Below are 17,899 nucleotides of genomic sequence, written 5' to 3' on the forward strand. Positions count from 1 at the left end.
GTTTCTTGGGTTTGTAACAAGATGTTTTGTGTTGCCCAGGCCCTGGGCTCCTCATTAGCCCCAGTCCACGTCCCTCCCGGGGGCCTGGCTCCCTTGAGAGGTCTTGTGGATGCCCCCACCTCCGCTCTTCGTGGATCACAAAACGTGAGCTTGGGGAGCTCGGCGGAGTCTGGTCAGCTCGGAGAACTCACACTGGTAAATGGTTTCTCTCACGTTCAATCTGTCTAGTGGCCCTGGGGTCTCTGTGTGCCTCGCTAGGAATGGTGGCCCCTAGATAAGAAAGAAGGCGTAGGCCGAGTCTTCAGAGTTCATGGGCAAACTGGGAAGCTGGGAAAGTAAATCACGCTTGTGTGATGCTAGATGTGTAGTCTGAGCTCCAGCGGGTAGACCCGTGGCAGGGAAGGGGGTGGTGGGGGTGGTGGGAGGGGGCTGCAGCGCTGAATTCCCAGTCCTTACAGCAGGGGCATTGGGAGTCAGGAAGGGATCCGTGTGACCTGGGGTCATTTCCTGGGCATGGCAGACTTGTGGTATGAGACCTCCAAAGAGAGTGGGGAGAACATTCTGCAGGTCCTTAACGTGCCCCTTGACTTTCCTTCTCTACTTTGGAGCCTTCACAGGGTCTCAAGACTTCTGCTTATACGAAGGGTCTCTTGGGCTCCATCCATGAGGACAAGAATGCTCTCAGCCTCTTGGCTTTAGGGGAGGAGACCAACGCAGAGGATGAGGTGGAGAGCGACAACCAGGTAACGATGAACCCTCCTCCTGCCTTGGAAACCCTGCGTGCTATCGAACAAGGAGTTTATTTTATTGTGGGCAGCTACGTACTACGCGCAAGTTACTATTATAACCACTTGGAAGCATGCAGTTCAGTGGCATTAATTACCTTTACAGTGTTAGACGGTCATTACCACTGTCTCCAAAACTTGATCGCAATCCCAAACAGAAACTCTGTGCCCGTTAAGTAAATAGTAACTTCCCCAACCCCTTCTCCCCTTTCGTCTCTTCTGTTCTGTTTTCTATCTTTGAATTTGCCTGTTCTGGATATTTCATATAAGTGGACTCCTACAATGTTGGCCATTTTATGTCTGCCTTCTTTTACGTAGCCTGTTTTCAGGGGTCGTCGTGAGTAGCATGTGTGGCTGACTAGACCTCATTTTGTCCAGCCATCCATCTGTTGACGGACACTTGGACTGTTTCCACCTTTTGGCCAACTCTATACTCCTTTAAAAATAAGTAAGATGATTTTCCAGCCCACAGCTTCATTTCTTGCCCAATCTATATACTTTGTGGGCCCGACCCAGATAGCGTAACCAACAAGGTGCTTCTTGGCCCCCTCACCCCCAGCTGACCCGTTTCCTTGACTTACCACCTGTAATCGTGTTTGTTTTCAGAGTGTTCGCAGTTCAAGTGAGCTTTTGAAGAACCTGCACCTGGACGTTGGGGCGCTGGGGGGTGACTTTGAGTATGAGGTAAGAGTCTGAGGCCTGGCAGGCAAATGATTCAGCCTGGTCTGTCCCTCCTTCCTTCCTAAGCTTTTCTACTTGGAGGTTGCGGATTTGGAAAGAGAAATGTTTTGTCCCAGTGCTGTCTGGATGGGCTTTCTGGGGTTTGGGGAAGCACAAAGAAGAATAGGACTCCATCCTTCCGCTCGTTTGCCGGGTAACCACCAGTGGTTGAATGTTGTCAGGTAGGGCCACTTTGCTGGGGGCTCTCAGTTATGCAAGCCTAAGTTAGGTGGGATTACTTCCCCCCTGAGGGTTTGCGGCCTCACAGAAAGAGGGGCTTCTATTCCCAGAAGACAGGGTAGAAGGCAGTGAGATGGGGCATCATGGGAAGGAGAATCTGGGGTCTCCAAGCTGCATGGATCCACCAGGCAGGGCTCTGTTGAGAAATTGCCATGTAAGGTGAACCAGGAAGGACGGTGGGCAGGACTGGGAGGGCAGGGGTGAGTGGGGAGAGAGAAGCCCACATGCAGGGCCTTGCACAGATGGGCAGAGGGTGCAGGGTGAGATTGGGGAGGGTGAGGCTGTCCCCTTTGGCTGGAGCACAGACAGAGCGCCTGTGGGAGACGAGTGGGAGATGGTTTGTGGAGGTATCTTGGGCTGCGTCATGGAGGCCCTGAGTGCCAGCAAAGGAGTTTGTTTTGGGGTACGCAGGCACCGGGGCCAGGGGTGGCTTTGAACAGAGCTGTGACAGCCAGAGTCTCAGCAGTTGTCGAACGTTGGCCGCTGCGCTAGGCCCCGTGGAGATACAGAGGTTGGAAAATGGGTTGGGCTGGCCTCATGGAGTTTGCAGCTGGAGAGAGAGAAAGGACAGCAGGTCTTTGGCGTTTAGTGAGTGCTCGCTGTGGAGTAAATGCCTGTCGAGGCAGCCATAAAGCAGGGCGGCTTGGGTGAAGAGCTCCGGCTGGCACAGGTGCCCGGCCTAGAGGAGCTCTGAGTGGGGAGGATATGACTTGCCTGGAGATTAGGAAAAGCTTGGAAGAGATGACATTTGACCTTGCTCTTAAAGAGTAGGTAAATTCCAGACGTGGGGGTGTAAGGGTTATTTTAGGCATGCAAACAGCTTGAGCAAAGGCGAGGGGCCTGGAAGTGTGGACTGCGGTGGGGAATAGCTTCCAGAGTCTTCCCACGGTACTCCTGTCACTTCTAATCTCCATCCCCCGGTCTGTCCACCCATTGCTACCGGAATGTTCTTGAAAACAAACCAAACCCGACTCATCATGGTGTTGTAATAATCTACAACCCCCCAGTGTGGTTTTCTGCTTGAAAAGGAACATTCCCTATCGTATGCCCTTTCTCTAATGTCCGATTTACTAGTTCTTAGCAGTTAGGATTTCTCTCCGTATTCCTGTGGTGTTCATACACCCAGTAGTAAATCATGATGTCAGGAACTCAGATTTCCCCATACTTTTAAATATTGATTGCAAGCTGAATTAAATTTTTCGTAAGTCTAATATATAAAATTCTTATACACACTTGCAGTACTTTCAAATGAAACTAGGCACTCGCCTTTAATTAGAATGATCCCAAAGCTGGCCAGGAAAACAGTAGTGCCTATAATGTGGTTTTAAGTTTGTTTCCTTATTATCTCTTAACTGTGTTCTTATTATCTCTTACCGTGCTCTTACTCTTTCTGACTTCTTGGTTTTCAGCTCACGTCAACAGCCAGGGTTCCCATCTCAGCAGGCGGGGGTCACGGGTGCTGGCGCACAGGACTGGGGTTGTAGCTGGGCCTTCTTGGATGGTCTAGCTCTAGCCCCTGGGCAGTCTCCATGTTATTGTTCTGCTTCTTCCCGGAAGCATGTCCCCATCTTGACCCCAGAAATTGTCCACGTTTTGGGCGGTGCCCAATCAGATACCTTTTGCTTGTGACTTTAACACTGCGTGAAATGTGACGCTGTGTTCCCCAGTGTCCCATCTTTATCATCAACCTGGTTTGTGTCCACTTTGAAACTTCCTTGTGTGTGGGGCCTGGTCTCTTTGCATTATATGGAAAGCCTTCTGTGTGTTTGGTTCCCTGAAACGACAACTTTGTTTCTTCCCATCGACCATTAAGACCTTATCCTGCCAGTGTAATCAGCAGCTCAGGTTTGTAGCTGAGAAGGATGACCATGAGCGGGAATGGGGAATCAAGAGGGCTTAAGTGGCTCTCGGAGAGAGGAGAAAGTCTCCCCAGGAGACTGAGCAGATTGGGAGTAGAGATTTATGTGTATATGGCCGACACTGGCCTGTGTCTGGAGCATAGGAAGGAGGTGGGTATGTTTTGCTGGGAGAATGAAGGAGAGTGAGCCCCTCTGGGACAAGGAGGGAATCCCTGCAGGTTGTGTTGTGCTGTTTCTTTCCCTCTGCTGTTCCAGGCCCTGGGTTGAATGGATGCTTGGTCCCTGCTGTCAGCTGACCAGTTGAAGGTCCCACTGTGGATCAAACAGGATGCACTTTGACTTTGAACTTGTTAATTTTTACTTCATAATGGATTATAAATGTCAGCAAAAAAGGGATCTTCTTTGACATGTCCTGGATTTCCAAAAGCTTCCCTTCTGATGACTCTGTGTTACTTTGGGGGAGTGGGAGCTTTTAAACATATTTTTTTTTTATGACCTTTTTAGTATAAATAGACAACCCAGTGTGATGGGGGAAACGTCTGAAGTCGGAGGTGTTAAACACACCTCTGACCCCTGTCTCTAGGATCCCAGCGGATCTCATTCTTTTTGCCACGGGGAGTGTTGGGTTCCTGTGTTTGAACCCCAGGTAGGAACCCGGAGGGCTTTTCCTGGTATAGGAGTGAATGGGGCTTTCAGGATAGACAAAGCTGCCTCTGCTTGGACCGCACCCTTTGCAGATGGCTTTTGTCCATGTTTATAGAGCTTGGGTCCTCTGAGTGGCCCGTTTCTTCCTGCTCCTGGGCATCCTGGGCAGTTCTAGATGAGGGCTCCTGCCGTAGTGGGTTCTGCGCTGTCCACGCGCTATCCACAGTCACTTTGCTCTTGATTCCATGAGAGGGCAGTAGGATGGCAGGAATGCCTCTCTCTCTCTCTTTCCCTCCTCCCTTCCCGCTCCCCTCCTCTCTCCTGCCTTCAGTGTAAACCCATTTCTTGATGATTACAGAACCAAAGGGGATAGGTTCATGGACCAGACACTGAGAGTGGGTGTGAGTGAGGAGGGGAGGGAGCGGGTGGGTGAGCAGGCAGCGTGTGGCCTGGTGGCCTGTCCTGTCTGTCCCATCGAGAACCCATCCTGGGATCAAAGGAGAAGGAGGGAGCTGGGCTTAGAAATCACGGATGATGTCAGTGTGATTGGGAAGCGCTAACAACATGGGGTGGGGTGGGGCAGCGCAAAGAATTGAGACCACCTGGGTGGGAAGGAGACTTGGCAAATAACCTGACTGATGGTTAGCTTGGGGGTTCTGCTCTCCCGTCCTCCACTCTCTTCCCCCACCAAGCCTGCCTTTGTGCTCTGGGAAGGAGGGCACTGCAGTGTTGGAGCTCTTATAGCTTTTGGGGGTATGTTAAATATTCATGCAGTGCTCCTACGGGGACTCACAGGCCCCGCCTTCCTCATGCAGATGACAAGGTTGTTTTTAAAAAGGCAGCTGATACTTGCCTTGAGATGCTTGGGGGCCTGCGGCTGTGACAGGAGGAGATAGAAGGAGTCTGAGCACGGATGAGCTGGGGAGCTAAGGGTGCCGAGGGGGCAGCCCTGCCCTGCGTCCCCCTCCCCCCCTGTTACCCCCATCACTAAAGCCGGAGCTGGCACACCAGGGCCTGGAGTATGCATCCTGGGCAGGCCTGGCTTGCGCCGAGCTGCATCAGGGGAGAGGGGTCTGGAGTCGGATGTATTTCCCCCGGTACCCTCAGTTGTGTGTTGGCATCGCGGCTCGTCTTCAATGACCTCTGGTCTCCCTCTGCCATCCAGACCCACCGGACCTACCTCCAGCTGCTGACTTGTTGCACTTAGTTGACACGGGCTCAGAGAACACAAACTCCTTTACGTAGTAGCCGCGTTTTAATATTTTAACGTTTATGTAGACAGAACAGAATAAAGTCCATCATGGGAAAATCTTCTTTTGAAGACTTTAAGCTTCAGAATGGCACAGATTGGCTTACCGTTCTTGTCGCCTGACCGCGTTCTCTTATGCCTAAGAGTGGGAGTCTCTTCCTGTGCCTGATGTCCTCTGGTTTTTGAAAGGTTACATGCTTTTCCCTCATCTTGAATATTCACAGTTAACATTTGCTCAGCATTTTCCATTTCATGAGCACTGTGATGGGTAGAGGCTGACCCCTTTGTAACCTTGTGCAATGAACAGTTCATCCCCATTTCACAGAGTGGGAGCTCCTTTATCTGCATGAGACATTCATTTTAAAAAGCTCAGCCAACAGATATTTGCTGAGCACTTATTATGTGCCAGAAACTAGGCACTGAGGGTGACCAGGAGCTGATCTGGTGAGGGATGCAGAGAGGAAGTCAGCAGGGATGTTAGAGTAGCTGTGGTGACTGGCCTTGAAGGCTCATCTCAGGACCGCTGTCCCGGGGATCAAGGAGGCCTTCCTGGAAGATGTGGTACTGTGAGGGCCAGTGGGAGTTTGTCTGGGTAGATCGTGTGTGTGTGTGTGTGTGTTAAGAATGTGCATGGCATCTCAGGAGCAAGGGGGAATCTGTGCCTGGAGCTGGGCCCTGGCAGGTGGCTCTTGGGCACTGGGGGCCCCCCCACACCCCTGGGGAGGGTGCCTGAGAATGTAGGTGGTGATTCTGTGCTGTGCTGTGGGGTGTGTGTTGGTGGAAGAGGAGGCTGACTGGGGAACCTGGGCCCTCCTGGTCGCCCTCTGAGCTGCTTCTGGAGGCAGACCCTCGAGTGAGGCTGGAGGACTAATTTGGTGGGGCTCAGACTGTGACCGTTGGCTAAATAAAGTGAAATAACCAACCTTAAGGAAAATAAAAAAATAAAAGAACATGCATGGCCAGGTAGCACAATGGCACAAGGTTCATCTGTCGGCCGGGACAGGGGAATACGTGCAGGGTGTGGCTGCCCGTGACCCTTGAGAAGCAGGCAGGGCTGGGCGAGAAAGGCTCTGGGCCATGTGAGGTGCTGTGGACTTTAGCTTGAAGGCCGTGGGTGCTATGGGGGGGTCTGACCCTCCTTTGTGCTCATGTCATTATGAGATGAGCGTGGTCAGGGTGGTTTGGCTCTGCCGGACACCCCGCAGTCACCCTGACAGACTCCCACCCGTGGGAGGTCTGTGGAGCCCCTCAGGCTGGGGGCTGCCGTCTAGCCGCGCGGTGGCCACTGTCTCGGGGCTTGCAATGAGCAGGCCTGGCCTCCCCTTGCTCCTGAGGAGGAGGGGCTCGCCTCCCCCCTTTCTCTGTGATCACTGCGGATTGCTCGCGAAGCCCCAGGCTATGGATGTGGCGAGGATGGGCAGCACTGGAGGGTACCCTGTCTTCGAGGTGCCAGGGCATGAGGGAAGCCTCCCCTTCTCTCTTTCACCTTCTGCTTTTCTCCCTGGGACAGGCCTAGGGCTGAGGACAGTATCAGCACTGTGTCCAGTGCCCCTTGCTTTGGGCAGCAAAGGCTCATGACCTGGGGCATGTCACGCTCCATGCTGGGGGCAAGATCTATGTCTTGTTCATGTAGGTGTCCCCAGAGCAGTGCTTGACGCACAGAAGACACCCAGGGAGTGACCATGTGTGTCTCACAGGAAAGCATTAGTGGAACATGTGTGGGACGCTCAGGGTCTGTTGGGCACGGGCTTGGTTCTTTAGCTCACTTGGTGAGTGTTAACTCACTGAATCTTCCCCCAGACCCAGTGAGGTATGTCCTCCTGTGTCCCCATGTTTTAGAGAAAGACACTGAGGCACAGAGAAGTTAAATAATGGGCCTCAGGTCCCTGTAAGGGTCGGGTGAGGATTTGAACCTAAGTCGTGTGTCTCAGTGTCTCTGAAGCTCACCTCTGAACTGCTGTGCTCCCCTCCCTCTCCTGACCATTCTTGGAAGGTTCTGGGAGTCTGGTCAGTAGGCGGGTGGGCGTGTCAGTAGATCTTTTAACAGGCAGCATGGAGGAGTGCCGGGACCTCTTGACTCCAGTCACCAGGCTCCTTCTGTGAGTCCCCAGGCTGAGGAATCTGGAAGCGTCCCATGTCCCTGCTCAGAAGTTGTTCACACCCGCATCCCAAGTGATGTTTTCTAGGAGGAAGGCTTCTCTGAGCCTGGGAGACAACACTCGCCGTATTTCGAGGAAGGGCTTTCTTTTGTTACTTTGGCGGGCTTTCAGGGTTCTTCCTGAACTCTCACTCATTTCAGAGTGAGGTTTGTGGTGAGAGGCAGGGTGTGGCAGCCGGACAGGGGCTCTAAGTGAGAGACCGTGCTGAGGGGGACCTCCGCGATGTCTGGCCGGGCTTGTGCCAAGGCCGTGCTTGTCTGCAGAGAACACCAGGCCCTAGAGCAGGACTGTCCCTGGCAGACATGGGACTCTGCGGTGCAGGCCAAGACTTTCTCAGAACCAGGCGGAGGCCCGAGGTGCTACGGGTTTCAGCCGCCCCCTCCCTGCTCCCGCACCCCAGGTCAGACCTGCATTCTGAAGGCCTCCCAACCCCTTTATCCTTCAGAGCCATTTCCCCCAGGAAATCTTGTCTTGGTTTCTGCTTCTCAGAAGCAGATAGGGTGGTGTGTACGGAGGAGGCTTTTGGGGGAGAGCCACCCTCGTCACACCGATGAAGGACATTCTCCTTCTGTTTTCCCTGTTGCCTTTTTAAAGGGAAAAAAACAAATTTTAGGCATTGGTACTTTTATGTGATTTTTCTATCATCATCATCGTAAGTACATACTGACTTTCTAAAAAGTAAATACTGACTTCTGAGTCTGCAGCCCTATGGTTTGGCTACTGGGACTGGAGTGAGACATTTCTTCCTTGAGAACCGGGTAGGTGGTGATGGAGTTCAGTGCACTGGTTTTCACGCCTGTCACTGGACAAGGCTGGTTGGGTGTCTGTAAATCACCATGGATGTTTAGATTCAGCGGATCTGGAGTGGAACAAGGAATCTGGGTTTTAAATAGCTGTTGGGGTGTTGCATAACCACCAGGGTCAGAACTGGAGTGCTGGCCCGTTTGAGTCGAGGAATGACAGTTCCATCTTGTTGCAAGTCTCTGAAATCATTTTATTAATTCTTGACGCCTCCTTGTCTGACATGGTCTGCTGCTGCCTAGGAGTCTCCGAGAACAAGCCAGCCCGAGGAGAGGAAGGACGCTTCTCTGTATTCTGATGCTGCCGGGCCCCCAACTCCCGGCAAGCTCCTCAGCCAGGGAACAGACGGCAGTCTGAGCGGCGCTGATGGCAGAGAGCAGCAAGGAAGAGGGGCGAGTGCTCGGCTCCCGGCAAAAGAAACGGATGAGAAGAGTGATCCTGGGATGTCCAGGATTGAGGTGGACCCTGGGGGCGGTCAGCCTGCTCAAGCCACCGAAAAGGAAGCACCAGAAGACTCATTGGATGCTGGAGAAGAGGGTTCCAGGAGGGGAGAGGCCCAGGTGGTGGAGGAGAAGGAGCCCAAGGAGGAGACTTCGGTCCCCAAAGAGAGCAGATCAGACCGGAGCCAGGTGAGTCCCCCTGTGCCCTGGGGAGTTGCCGCTCCCTCCCTCTGCTGCTCTCTTAAGCCCTGTGCAGATCGGGGTCCCCAACATCTTCATTACCTACTCTTAGCTTCGTTTGCAGGCCCTGCAGTGGGCTGTCACCAGCAGCTGGCCAGAACCCTTCATGGTGACAGGTCTGCCCAGACCCAGCAGGCAGCCAGAGCCTGAATGAAACTCCAAACCTGCTGGCCTTAGAAATTCAGGATAGAAATTTGCCTTTCCATTGGCACCCTCCTGGGACATTCGTGTTCTTCTGTAGTACCTTTCTCTTCCTGCCTGCCCCCTCTTACTTGTTGACAGCAGCCAGTTGCTGTAGTCTGTTTCTGTAGAGTTCTGTAGAGAGGGGAGGACTCGGAGGGGGTGGGACCATGGGGAGTACTTGGCCCCAGCAGTGGTCAGTTAGGGTACCAGAAGGCTCCTCTCACTGATGGCGTGGGAGTCTTGCTTTGGCAAGACCGGGCCAATGACCCAGATGCCCACAAGTACTTCCCAGTGCCTTTGGCATTTTTAGTTTTCCATCCTCGTTTCCCAGGTAGATGGTGAGGGAGTTCGTTTAAGGAGCTTTAAGCTGCTTCCTGGGAAAGATACTCTCATTCTGTTTTTTAGGACAGCATGAACCTTCCCTACTGCCAACTTCTAACTGTCTCCACGCCACTTCTCCGGGCTCTCCTTACATGCGTATATCCTTGTTGACCTGAGTCAGAGTGTGGGCTCAACTGGGCTGTTCAGCCCCGGTGAGGTGGGGGCTGGTGCCCATGTCCAGAAGGAAGGGGAGGGTCCACGGTCCTCTTTCAGGTTTTCTGGAAGAGGTGGATTTTGGTGAGAGCTTTGCCCTGTGTTGGCACCATGGCCTGAGCGGAATTCCCTGGGTGGTCATCCCTCTCCGTGCTATGCCCTGGGCAACTTCTCGGGGGGGTCTTTTCCCCAGGATTCGGACATCAGTGAACACGTGAAAGAGCTGCAGCTCTCGGACTCTGCCGCGTCTGACCCCAAGTCCTTCCCGGGCCTGGTGAGTCTGAGGTGGGGTGAAGGATGGGGGTCTGTGCGTCCCTGTGGCTCATTTGCTTGGCACCACACAGCTTGGTGGGGGGGATGTCAGAATTCAGACTTGGGTCTTGTCTCAACTTTGGTTTCTCTGCCCATCTGCTAAGAGTAACACTACTAATTCCATAGGTTTGTTGGGAGAAGAAGGTGAGGTAAAGAATGTAAAACGTTAGCAAATAAATGTCAGGTAACTGTGAGCACTTGTTACCCTTTCTTGTTTCTGCAGTGTGACTGGTCTGGGAGATAAGTGATCTAGAGCCTCTGGCCCATAGCAGAAATACTACACGAATCTAGGGGGTTAGAGGTGTGTGTGTTTATGGGATCACCAAGCAATGGCGAGGACCAGTCCTCAGGCTGTAGCTGGGAGGGATGCTGGGTTACGTTTCCAGAGAGGAGGCGTTGTCCTGGAATGTCAGCAGTGGATGGTTGCTTGCTCTGTCGCAGGCCTTCCAGCCAGCCTGCTGTCTCCTGGCTTCATTTGCCAGGTCTGTATCTATGGGGAGTAGTTGAGGGTGCTTTTTGGCAGAACATCACCTCTGGAAACCATGCTCCATCTGTTTGGAGGAGGCAGATCAAAGGGAAGGGATTAGTGGGAGAGGGTCAGGGATGAGCGGTGATGACGGGAGGGGGTGCGGGAGGGGGTGCGGAGGAGTCAGGCGGCTGTGTGCTCTAGCCCCTCGCTGAGCCACGGGCTTAGGAGGCAGATGGCGGCTGCGTTAAGTGGAGTAGAACTCAAATAGAAAGGAAAATGTCACCAAAAAAGAAAACACACAATCTAGGAGGGGCAGGTTTTTGTTGACAAAAACCATCATGAAGAAGAGCCAGGTTCTAGGACTCTTGGAGGCAAGGGCTCCATCCCTCCTGCGGGAGTTCCCGTGTGCAGAAGTATGCCTGTCAGTGTTTTTCTTCTCTGAGGGAGTGGGTGGAGGAAGCCACAGGACAGCAGGACCAGACCTAGGCCTGGGCCTCCTGCCATTCATCAGGGCTGATGACAGAACTGTCCCTATTAGCACGCTGTCAGGTAGCAATCCTTCACTTAGCCCAGCAGGCGTCTTGGGCTCGGAGGGGGCAGGATCAGGGTCCTGTGGCAGCCAGAGGACAGCAGGCACTGGTGTGGGCACTTGCTGTCTGTCCCAAAGAGAAGCCTGCCTAGGGAGCACCACTAATCAATCCCCATTGTCCAGAGGGGCCCTGGAGAAGGGGGAAAGAGCTAGCGGTGAACAGCCCACCATGCCTCATTTCTAAGCTGCCCGCAGGTCTGCTGGACCCTTTGGCCTCCCTGCTGGCACCCTGTTTGGGCACCAGGAGGCCAAGACAGCGGGAAAGTGACATGTTTGCAGCACAAGTCCTGCAGAGAGCTTGGGCTTGGGAGTCAGCCCAGGGCACATCTGACCCACCAGCCCCATTGCTAATGAGCTGTGTGACCTCGGGCGAATTACATGTGCTCGCAGACCTGCTTCCCCGTCCATGAGAGGCCTTAAGAGTATCAGTCTCACGGGCTTATTTTTCCCCCATGGTTTTATTATGAAAAATTTCAGACATACAGAAAAACTAAAGGATTTTCAAGTGAATGCATACATCCTTACCCCCAGAGTCTGTAGTGAACATTACATCTGCCGTATCAGGTATCTTTCTAGACTCCTCGCTGTGTTATTTTGAAGATGAGAATAAGCAGTAGATGTGGCAATGTTTCACATGGTGCCTGCCCTACAGTAGGCCTCTTTCTGGAAGGTGGGGAGGTGGAGGAGAGGCCCAGGGGGATGCTGTGACAGGGGCAGCGTTGACTTCCCCCTTCACTGTCCCTAGGACTTCGGTTTTCGCGGCCGGATCTCAGAGCACCTGCTGGATGTCAACGTGCTTTCCCCAGTCCTGGATGGAGCCCACTGGGAGGTGAGTCTCTCTGGGTGACAGATAAGCCCCAGCCAAGCTCTGCCCATCTGAGGGTGCATTTCCGGGAGCTCCCTCCCTTCTGATTCAATAAGGGATGGCCCTGACTGTGCCTGCGATGGGCTGTCCATCATTCCTGCTCTTTGCTGCTATGAATGAAGTCATCCTCTCTCCCTGCCCTGCAGTGTACATCTATGTGTTTATCCATTTTTCTAGCAACTGAGGGATGGCCACTTGCTCATGTGCAAAGCACTGTATACTGTGGATTCCAAGCTCGATGTGATTTACTTCCTGACTTGGCCCTTTCAGCCCCTGCAGGCTCCCCTTCGGCCCTCCTGCCACGCGCCAGCCGTGCCCACCACTCACTGTTCCCGGGGTGCACCACGCGCCTCCTTCACTGCACCATCTGCTGTGCTGCTTCCCCATTTGTCCCTTTCCAGAGGTGGTCGTGGAGGTCCACTTCTGATGTCACCTCCTCCAGGCAGGATGAATCGTTCTGTCCCTTTGCTCCCCATAGTTCTACTTCTTCTCTTTTATGGTTCTTGGGTCTGTCTCCCTCCCAGATGGAAGCTCTGTGTGGGGACGTCTGGCTCCCAGCAGGATACAAAGATGACTTAGACACAGATCCTGTCCTTGAGGAGCCTTGAAGCCAAGGAGGCCATCCTTTCGGACTCAGGGCTCAGGGTTTCCCCACATTGTTATCCGTTTTACATTTTAGTTTGTTACATAGATTGGCCTGTGTGGGTTTTCATTTTCCCCCTGAAAGTGAGAGAGGGAGGTCTCTGCTGAGCTCGATGTGATTTGTAGGGGAGACGGTGGTGAGTTGAACACTGGAAGGGGCGAGGGGGTGGGGGCCACCAGTTGTGGGCTCTGCCCAAGCTGACATGATAAGCAGTAGGAGCCCGCAGGGAGCCCTCTGCTGCGGGCACGGGGAGGTACTCAGGCAGCATTTCTCTCTTTTTTTTTTTTTTTTTTAAGATTTTATTTATTTGTCAGAGAGAGAGCGAGCGAAAGCGAGCACAGGCAGACAGAGTGGAAGGCAGAGTCAGAGGGAGAAGCAGGCTCCCTGTGGAGCAAGGATCCCGATGTGGGACTCGATCCCAGGACGCTGGGATCATGACCTGAGCCGAAGGCAGCTGCTTAACCAACTGAGCCACCCAGGCGTCCCAGCATTTCTCTTTTTAATGGAATTTGGGGGAGCTGACTTTTAGTTCGGGCCCTACCCTTCCTCACCCGTCCAGATGGTAGTGTCGGCTCCAGCTGCCGGGGCTCCAGCTGCCAGCGGAGAGGCATGGGTGGCTGTGGGCACAGGGCTGGGGACACGGCCATGGGCCAGCCCGGCCGGAACCCCGCGGGCAATGATGGAGTGAGTTGTCACCTGCCCTTACCTCTCCTGTTAACCCTGCTGTCCCAGAACAGATGGGGCTCCCTTCGGCGTGACAGAGGAGTGTGGGGTCTTGGATGGGGACTGGCCCTGCCAGCGCTGGGGTTTTGTGCCTTAGGGTGGGGAGAGGGGAGGAGCGGGAACAGGGGAGCCGGCATGTGGGGCCTGCCTTCTCTGGGCCAGGAGTCGGGCTTCATGCTCGTGGGCTGCTGTAATCCTCGCCGCCAGCCCTGTGAGCTGTGGAGTTACTGTCCCCTCTCTTAGTGGAGGAGACTGAGTTCCCAGCTAGGAAGTGGTGGAGTAAGAGTCCAGGCCGAGGGCGTGGCCATCCCCGAGGCCCCACCCCCGCAGGAAATATTTGAACTTAGCAGCAGTAGCCCTTTTACCAGCTTGCTAGATCAGCCTAGACACCCAAGCTTTAAAATGAGATGGGGGCAGGGGGCGCCTGGGTGGCTCAGTTGGTTAAGTGTTCGACTCTTGATCTCGGCTCATGATCTCAGGGTCGTGAGATCGAGCTCTGTGTCAGGCTCCGTGCTCCACGTGGCGTCTGCTTGACATTCTCCCCCTCTGCGCCCCCACCACCTCACTCCATGAGGTTTTTTTGTTTTGTTTTGCTTTTTTATAGATGGTATAGTCAGTCCCTGACTGGGAAGGGGGGGCATCATTGGCTACTGATGGGACCCGGGTATCTGGGGTCCCGGAGTGAAGCAGTGGACTACCTTGTCTTCCTCCCTGGGGCTGCCCAGATGGTATCCTTTCCGTCTGGAATGTAGTAGTGCCCTCTCCTTCACCATGTCCCCATCTCTCTAGGGTCCTTCCTCATCCACGTGCTTGGCTGCTGCCTCAGTGACCAATGCCCATCTCGCAGCCTCCCTGTATGTCACTGGCGCTGCATGTCTGGGCCTGTGTGGGTTTGAGATGTTCATGGATGTCTCCGCTTTTTCTTTGCAGCTCTCAGTGAAGGCTTCCAATGACAGGAGGCAGGATTTTCTTTTTTATATGTTTTCTCCTTTAGCCTCTGGCTTCTGGCTCTGCAGGCAATGGCTGTGGCCTCTGGCTCTTCCTCCCTAGGCCAGCCAAACCAGTCCTGGAAGTAGCTGTGAGCCTGGTGGCTTAGCCACAGCCCCCGGAGGGGCCATGATAGAGCAGCTAGGCCTCCTCTTCGGGTCCTGAGTGGTCATCCTTCTCAAGAACCACCTCTTGGTACTTCCTCCTAGGCGCAGGAGTTGGCTGGAGAATTAAGGCACCCGAATGCCGACCTCTCCAATATATACTTGCCCCTTCTCCTTCCCTACAGGCCCAGAGGTTGGGAAGAGAAGACAAGGATGGCAGCCAGTCCAGCCAAGATGAGCAGCGGAGCAAGCCATCCAGAGGCTTGGAGAGGTACAGTACATGGGAGGCTGCCCTCTGGAACCTTCGGGATGGGGTGGACTCGGGCAGGACTCCTGGCTTTGGTGCTCCTGGCTCAGTGTGGTCCTGCCTGAAGGCAGATGGTGAGCTGACCTGATGGCCTCTCAGAGTCTGTATGTGCGTGTGCACGTGTGTATACGAGCATATCCTTGGATTCTGCCCCGAGACAGGAATGTGGATACATTTGGTGGGACTTTGTGCGGTGCTGTGGGCCGAGGCTGGAGGAACTGGCTTGGAGCTGTTGCCTTGCGTATCTATGGCAGTGGTTGTAGCCCACTGTGGGTGCTCACGCGCGAGGCAGACAAACGGGGACGGAGAGCAAAGACTGGGAGAGAGGGACAGAGCCTTCCAGCTTCTGAGGCCCGGGCTACTGTGAGAGGAGAGCCACCACTCTGGAATAGGAAGTGGGCCAGTCATTCTGCTTTTTGAACCTTGAGGCTGTGTCAGCCTTCCCACAAGCTAAAAGCTCCAGCTTCCTGCATTTTCTGTCTGACCTTTCTGTAGTCTGGCTTCTCTCCTCCCTGTTTCCCGCTCAGTTCTTCCATCCCTGCCCGGCTTCAGTGATGGTGAGCACTGGGAGTGGACACAGCCGTGAGAAGGCCCAGCTGTCACCCCAGGACAAGCAGATGCAGTGCAGGGACCTGAGCGGGCTGAGTCTGGTCCAGGCAAAGGGAGAACTCAGCAGGGGGGTTCCCTTTCCTGCTTTTCTGGCTGCTTTGCCCTCCGTGTCTCCCCGTGGATGTAGGGCTGGGGCTGGAGCCCCATCTGAGAAGAGGAATGGACCTAGGTCCACGTATCTCTCCCTGCTCTCCCTGCAGGACTTACTCAGCTGCCCTGGCTGGTCTGACCAGGTTGTCTCCTCCACTGGTGCCTGGGAGGTGGCACCAGAGTCCCCTTCACAGCCAGGCCACCGAAGAAGGGCCTCTGCAGGCCTCTGAAGGGCAGCTTAAGCAGGAGCAGGCAGAGGAGTCTGGGGACTCTGCAGGCAGCCCCATCCCGCCCGGTTCCCCGAAGAGGTAAGGGGAGCGGGAGGCCTTCCAGGCATGTAGTTGTGTGCACAGAGGCTGACAGCGACTGCTGGGGGAGCCTGGAGTGGTGGGGAGCTGCGGTGGGTTCGCAGGTTTCCACGAGTGCACAATGCGAGCTGGGGAATGAGGAAACCTGCTTCTTCCTAGTCCTTAGTCTACAGCTAAAACTGGGGTGCACCATCCAATTGGGGAGCCTGGAAACTCTTGAACAAGGGAGCATCTCTTGTGGTCCAGCTGTCTTCCTGCCGGGGGCTGGGGCAGAGACTCTCTCCTACCTGGGCTGTGCCCCCCATTAGGGGGGCATTTGTTCCCATCCCCACCTGTGCGTGCTCCCCACACCCCTAGCAGTCATCCCACTGCAAGCCCAAGGAGAGCCCTGTCATGTGCCAGGCCCTTCGGGGAGGGAAGTGCAGAGTCCTGGGCCTCCCTGAGGCCAGCTGAGGGGATCTTTGTGCCCCAGCCCCGCCCAGAGCCTGGCTTGCCTTTGCTAGTCCTTCTGTTCCCCCAGTGAAAGCAAGAGGCCGGCGTCAGAGCTGGTTTGGAGCACGTTCAGTTGGGATGAGGCCCCGGGAAAGCCGAGCCGCAGCAATGCTGGGTCCACAGACTACCTGCTGTGTGCAGAGCTTCTCCTCGGGCACCATAACCCTCCCGCAGCCCTCGTGGATGCGTCTGCAGCCCTCTGTAAACAGCCAGAGGAGAGGCAGACTGGGGAGAGTAAGGCCCGAGACAGGGACACACAGCTGGGGCTGATTCCCTTGTCCTCATCAGGGCTCTCTGACCCCGAATGGGTGCACCTGGAGCCCCTTGTCTTCCCACCGGCTATAACACAGTTGCTTCCTTATTGTCATCAAGGGAGGAGACCCCAAGCCCACCTGCTGCCCATGAGAGGGGCAAGGAGCAGCGCTCCTGGGCCACGGAGCTGGGCCTTGGGCAGGAAGAGGCCAAGGAGCCCGAGGAGAAGGTGGCGGCCAGCCCTGCCCCTCCAGTCTTCCCAGAGGCGTAAGGGCCAGTGTTAACGTCTGTCCCTGTCCTCCCTTATGTGTGCATTGCTTGAGTGCCCACCTCCCCTGGGGGCCCTGCCGGTGGTGTGGGGTAGGGCAGACTGAGTGCGCCCTTTGTTGCTTGTGCCACTTTGAGACCCCAGCCAGCCGTGAATGAACGTGGACACAAGGGCTAGCGGAAACCTGGTAATCTCATTTTCCGCTCTCCAAAGCACTGTTTTTCGCTTTCTTTTCTTTTCTTTTCTTTTTTTTTAAAGGTTTTATTAATTTATTTGACAGAGATCACCAGTAGGCAGAGAGGCAGGCAGAGAGAGAGGAGGAAGCAGGCTCCCTGCTGAGCAGAGAGCCCGATGCGGGGCTTGATCCCAGGACCCTGGGATCATGACCTGAGCCCAAGGCAGAGGCTTTAACCCACTGAGCCACCCAGGCGCCCCTGTTTTTCGCTTTCTTATCAACATTTTATTGAGGTTTTTACCAAAAGTACATAAACCTGGACTGTATGAATTAACCCATGCTTACACACGGATCAGAGGTAGAACATTTTTGTCCCTCCAGAAGGTTTCCTCATGTCCCCTTCCTCCCCATGCACCACCCCAGGTCCCCACACTTCTGGCTTCTGTCCCCTAGGTGCGTCTCTCCAGTTCTCTGACTGGACATAAATGGAATCCTACCGTATCCAGTATATGCATTTTGGGCCTGGTCCAAAGCTCGCCTCTGTTGTTCTACTTGCAATTCTCAAACTTGGAGATCATTGAGCTTTCCTCCTCCTGTTGTCTCCTTCCCCTCTACCCCTTCTACAGATGAGGAGACTGAGGCTTGCGGTGAAGGGATTTGCCCCCAAATCACCTCGTTGGTGGGTTGTATCACTAGGACGAGGCTCTGGTCGCTGGAGCCCTAGACCTCCTACTCAGTGTGCAGCCGTTGGTCCTTTTCTCTGTGTGGAGAGATAGGAGCCAGGGTTGTGCCATTTGTCACGTCTGTGAACTGAGTGCCACGAAAGGATTAGGAGTCCTTGGGATGGGGGC

At 54.4% G+C, this 17,899-nt stretch overlaps 1 protein-coding gene across 14 annotated transcripts in view; it reads left to right on the forward strand.

The window, feature by feature from the left end:
* CEP164 (centrosomal protein 164) overlaps positions 1–17,899 on the forward strand; it is a 61,335-nt gene that overhangs the window by 24,875 nt on the left and 18,561 nt on the right. For 11 of the 14 annotated variants that reach the window (XM_032356971.1, XM_032356972.1, XM_032356973.1 and 8 more), the window contains 9 exons: positions 40–195; positions 609–743; positions 1,392–1,469; positions 8,701–9,087; positions 10,049–10,129; positions 11,971–12,054; positions 14,733–14,818; positions 15,664–15,861; positions 16,726–16,872. In XM_032356971.1, coding sequence (XP_032212862.1) covers positions 40–195; positions 609–743; positions 1,392–1,469; positions 8,701–9,087; positions 10,049–10,129; positions 11,971–12,054; positions 14,733–14,818; positions 15,664–15,861; positions 16,726–16,872 — 1,352 coding nt within the window. The remainder of the gene's footprint in view (positions 1–39; positions 196–608; positions 744–1,391; positions 1,470–8,700; positions 9,088–10,048; positions 10,130–11,970; positions 12,055–14,732; positions 14,819–15,663; positions 15,862–16,725; positions 16,873–17,899) is intronic. The other 3 variants (XM_032356977.1, XM_032356979.1, XM_032356970.1) reach the window with 2 other exon arrangements.

The sequence above is a fragment of the Mustela erminea genome, chromosome 9, assembly GCF_009829155.1.
Source record: "Mustela erminea isolate mMusErm1 chromosome 9, mMusErm1.Pri, whole genome shotgun sequence".
Taxonomy (NCBI): domain Eukaryota; kingdom Metazoa; phylum Chordata; class Mammalia; order Carnivora; family Mustelidae; genus Mustela; species Mustela erminea.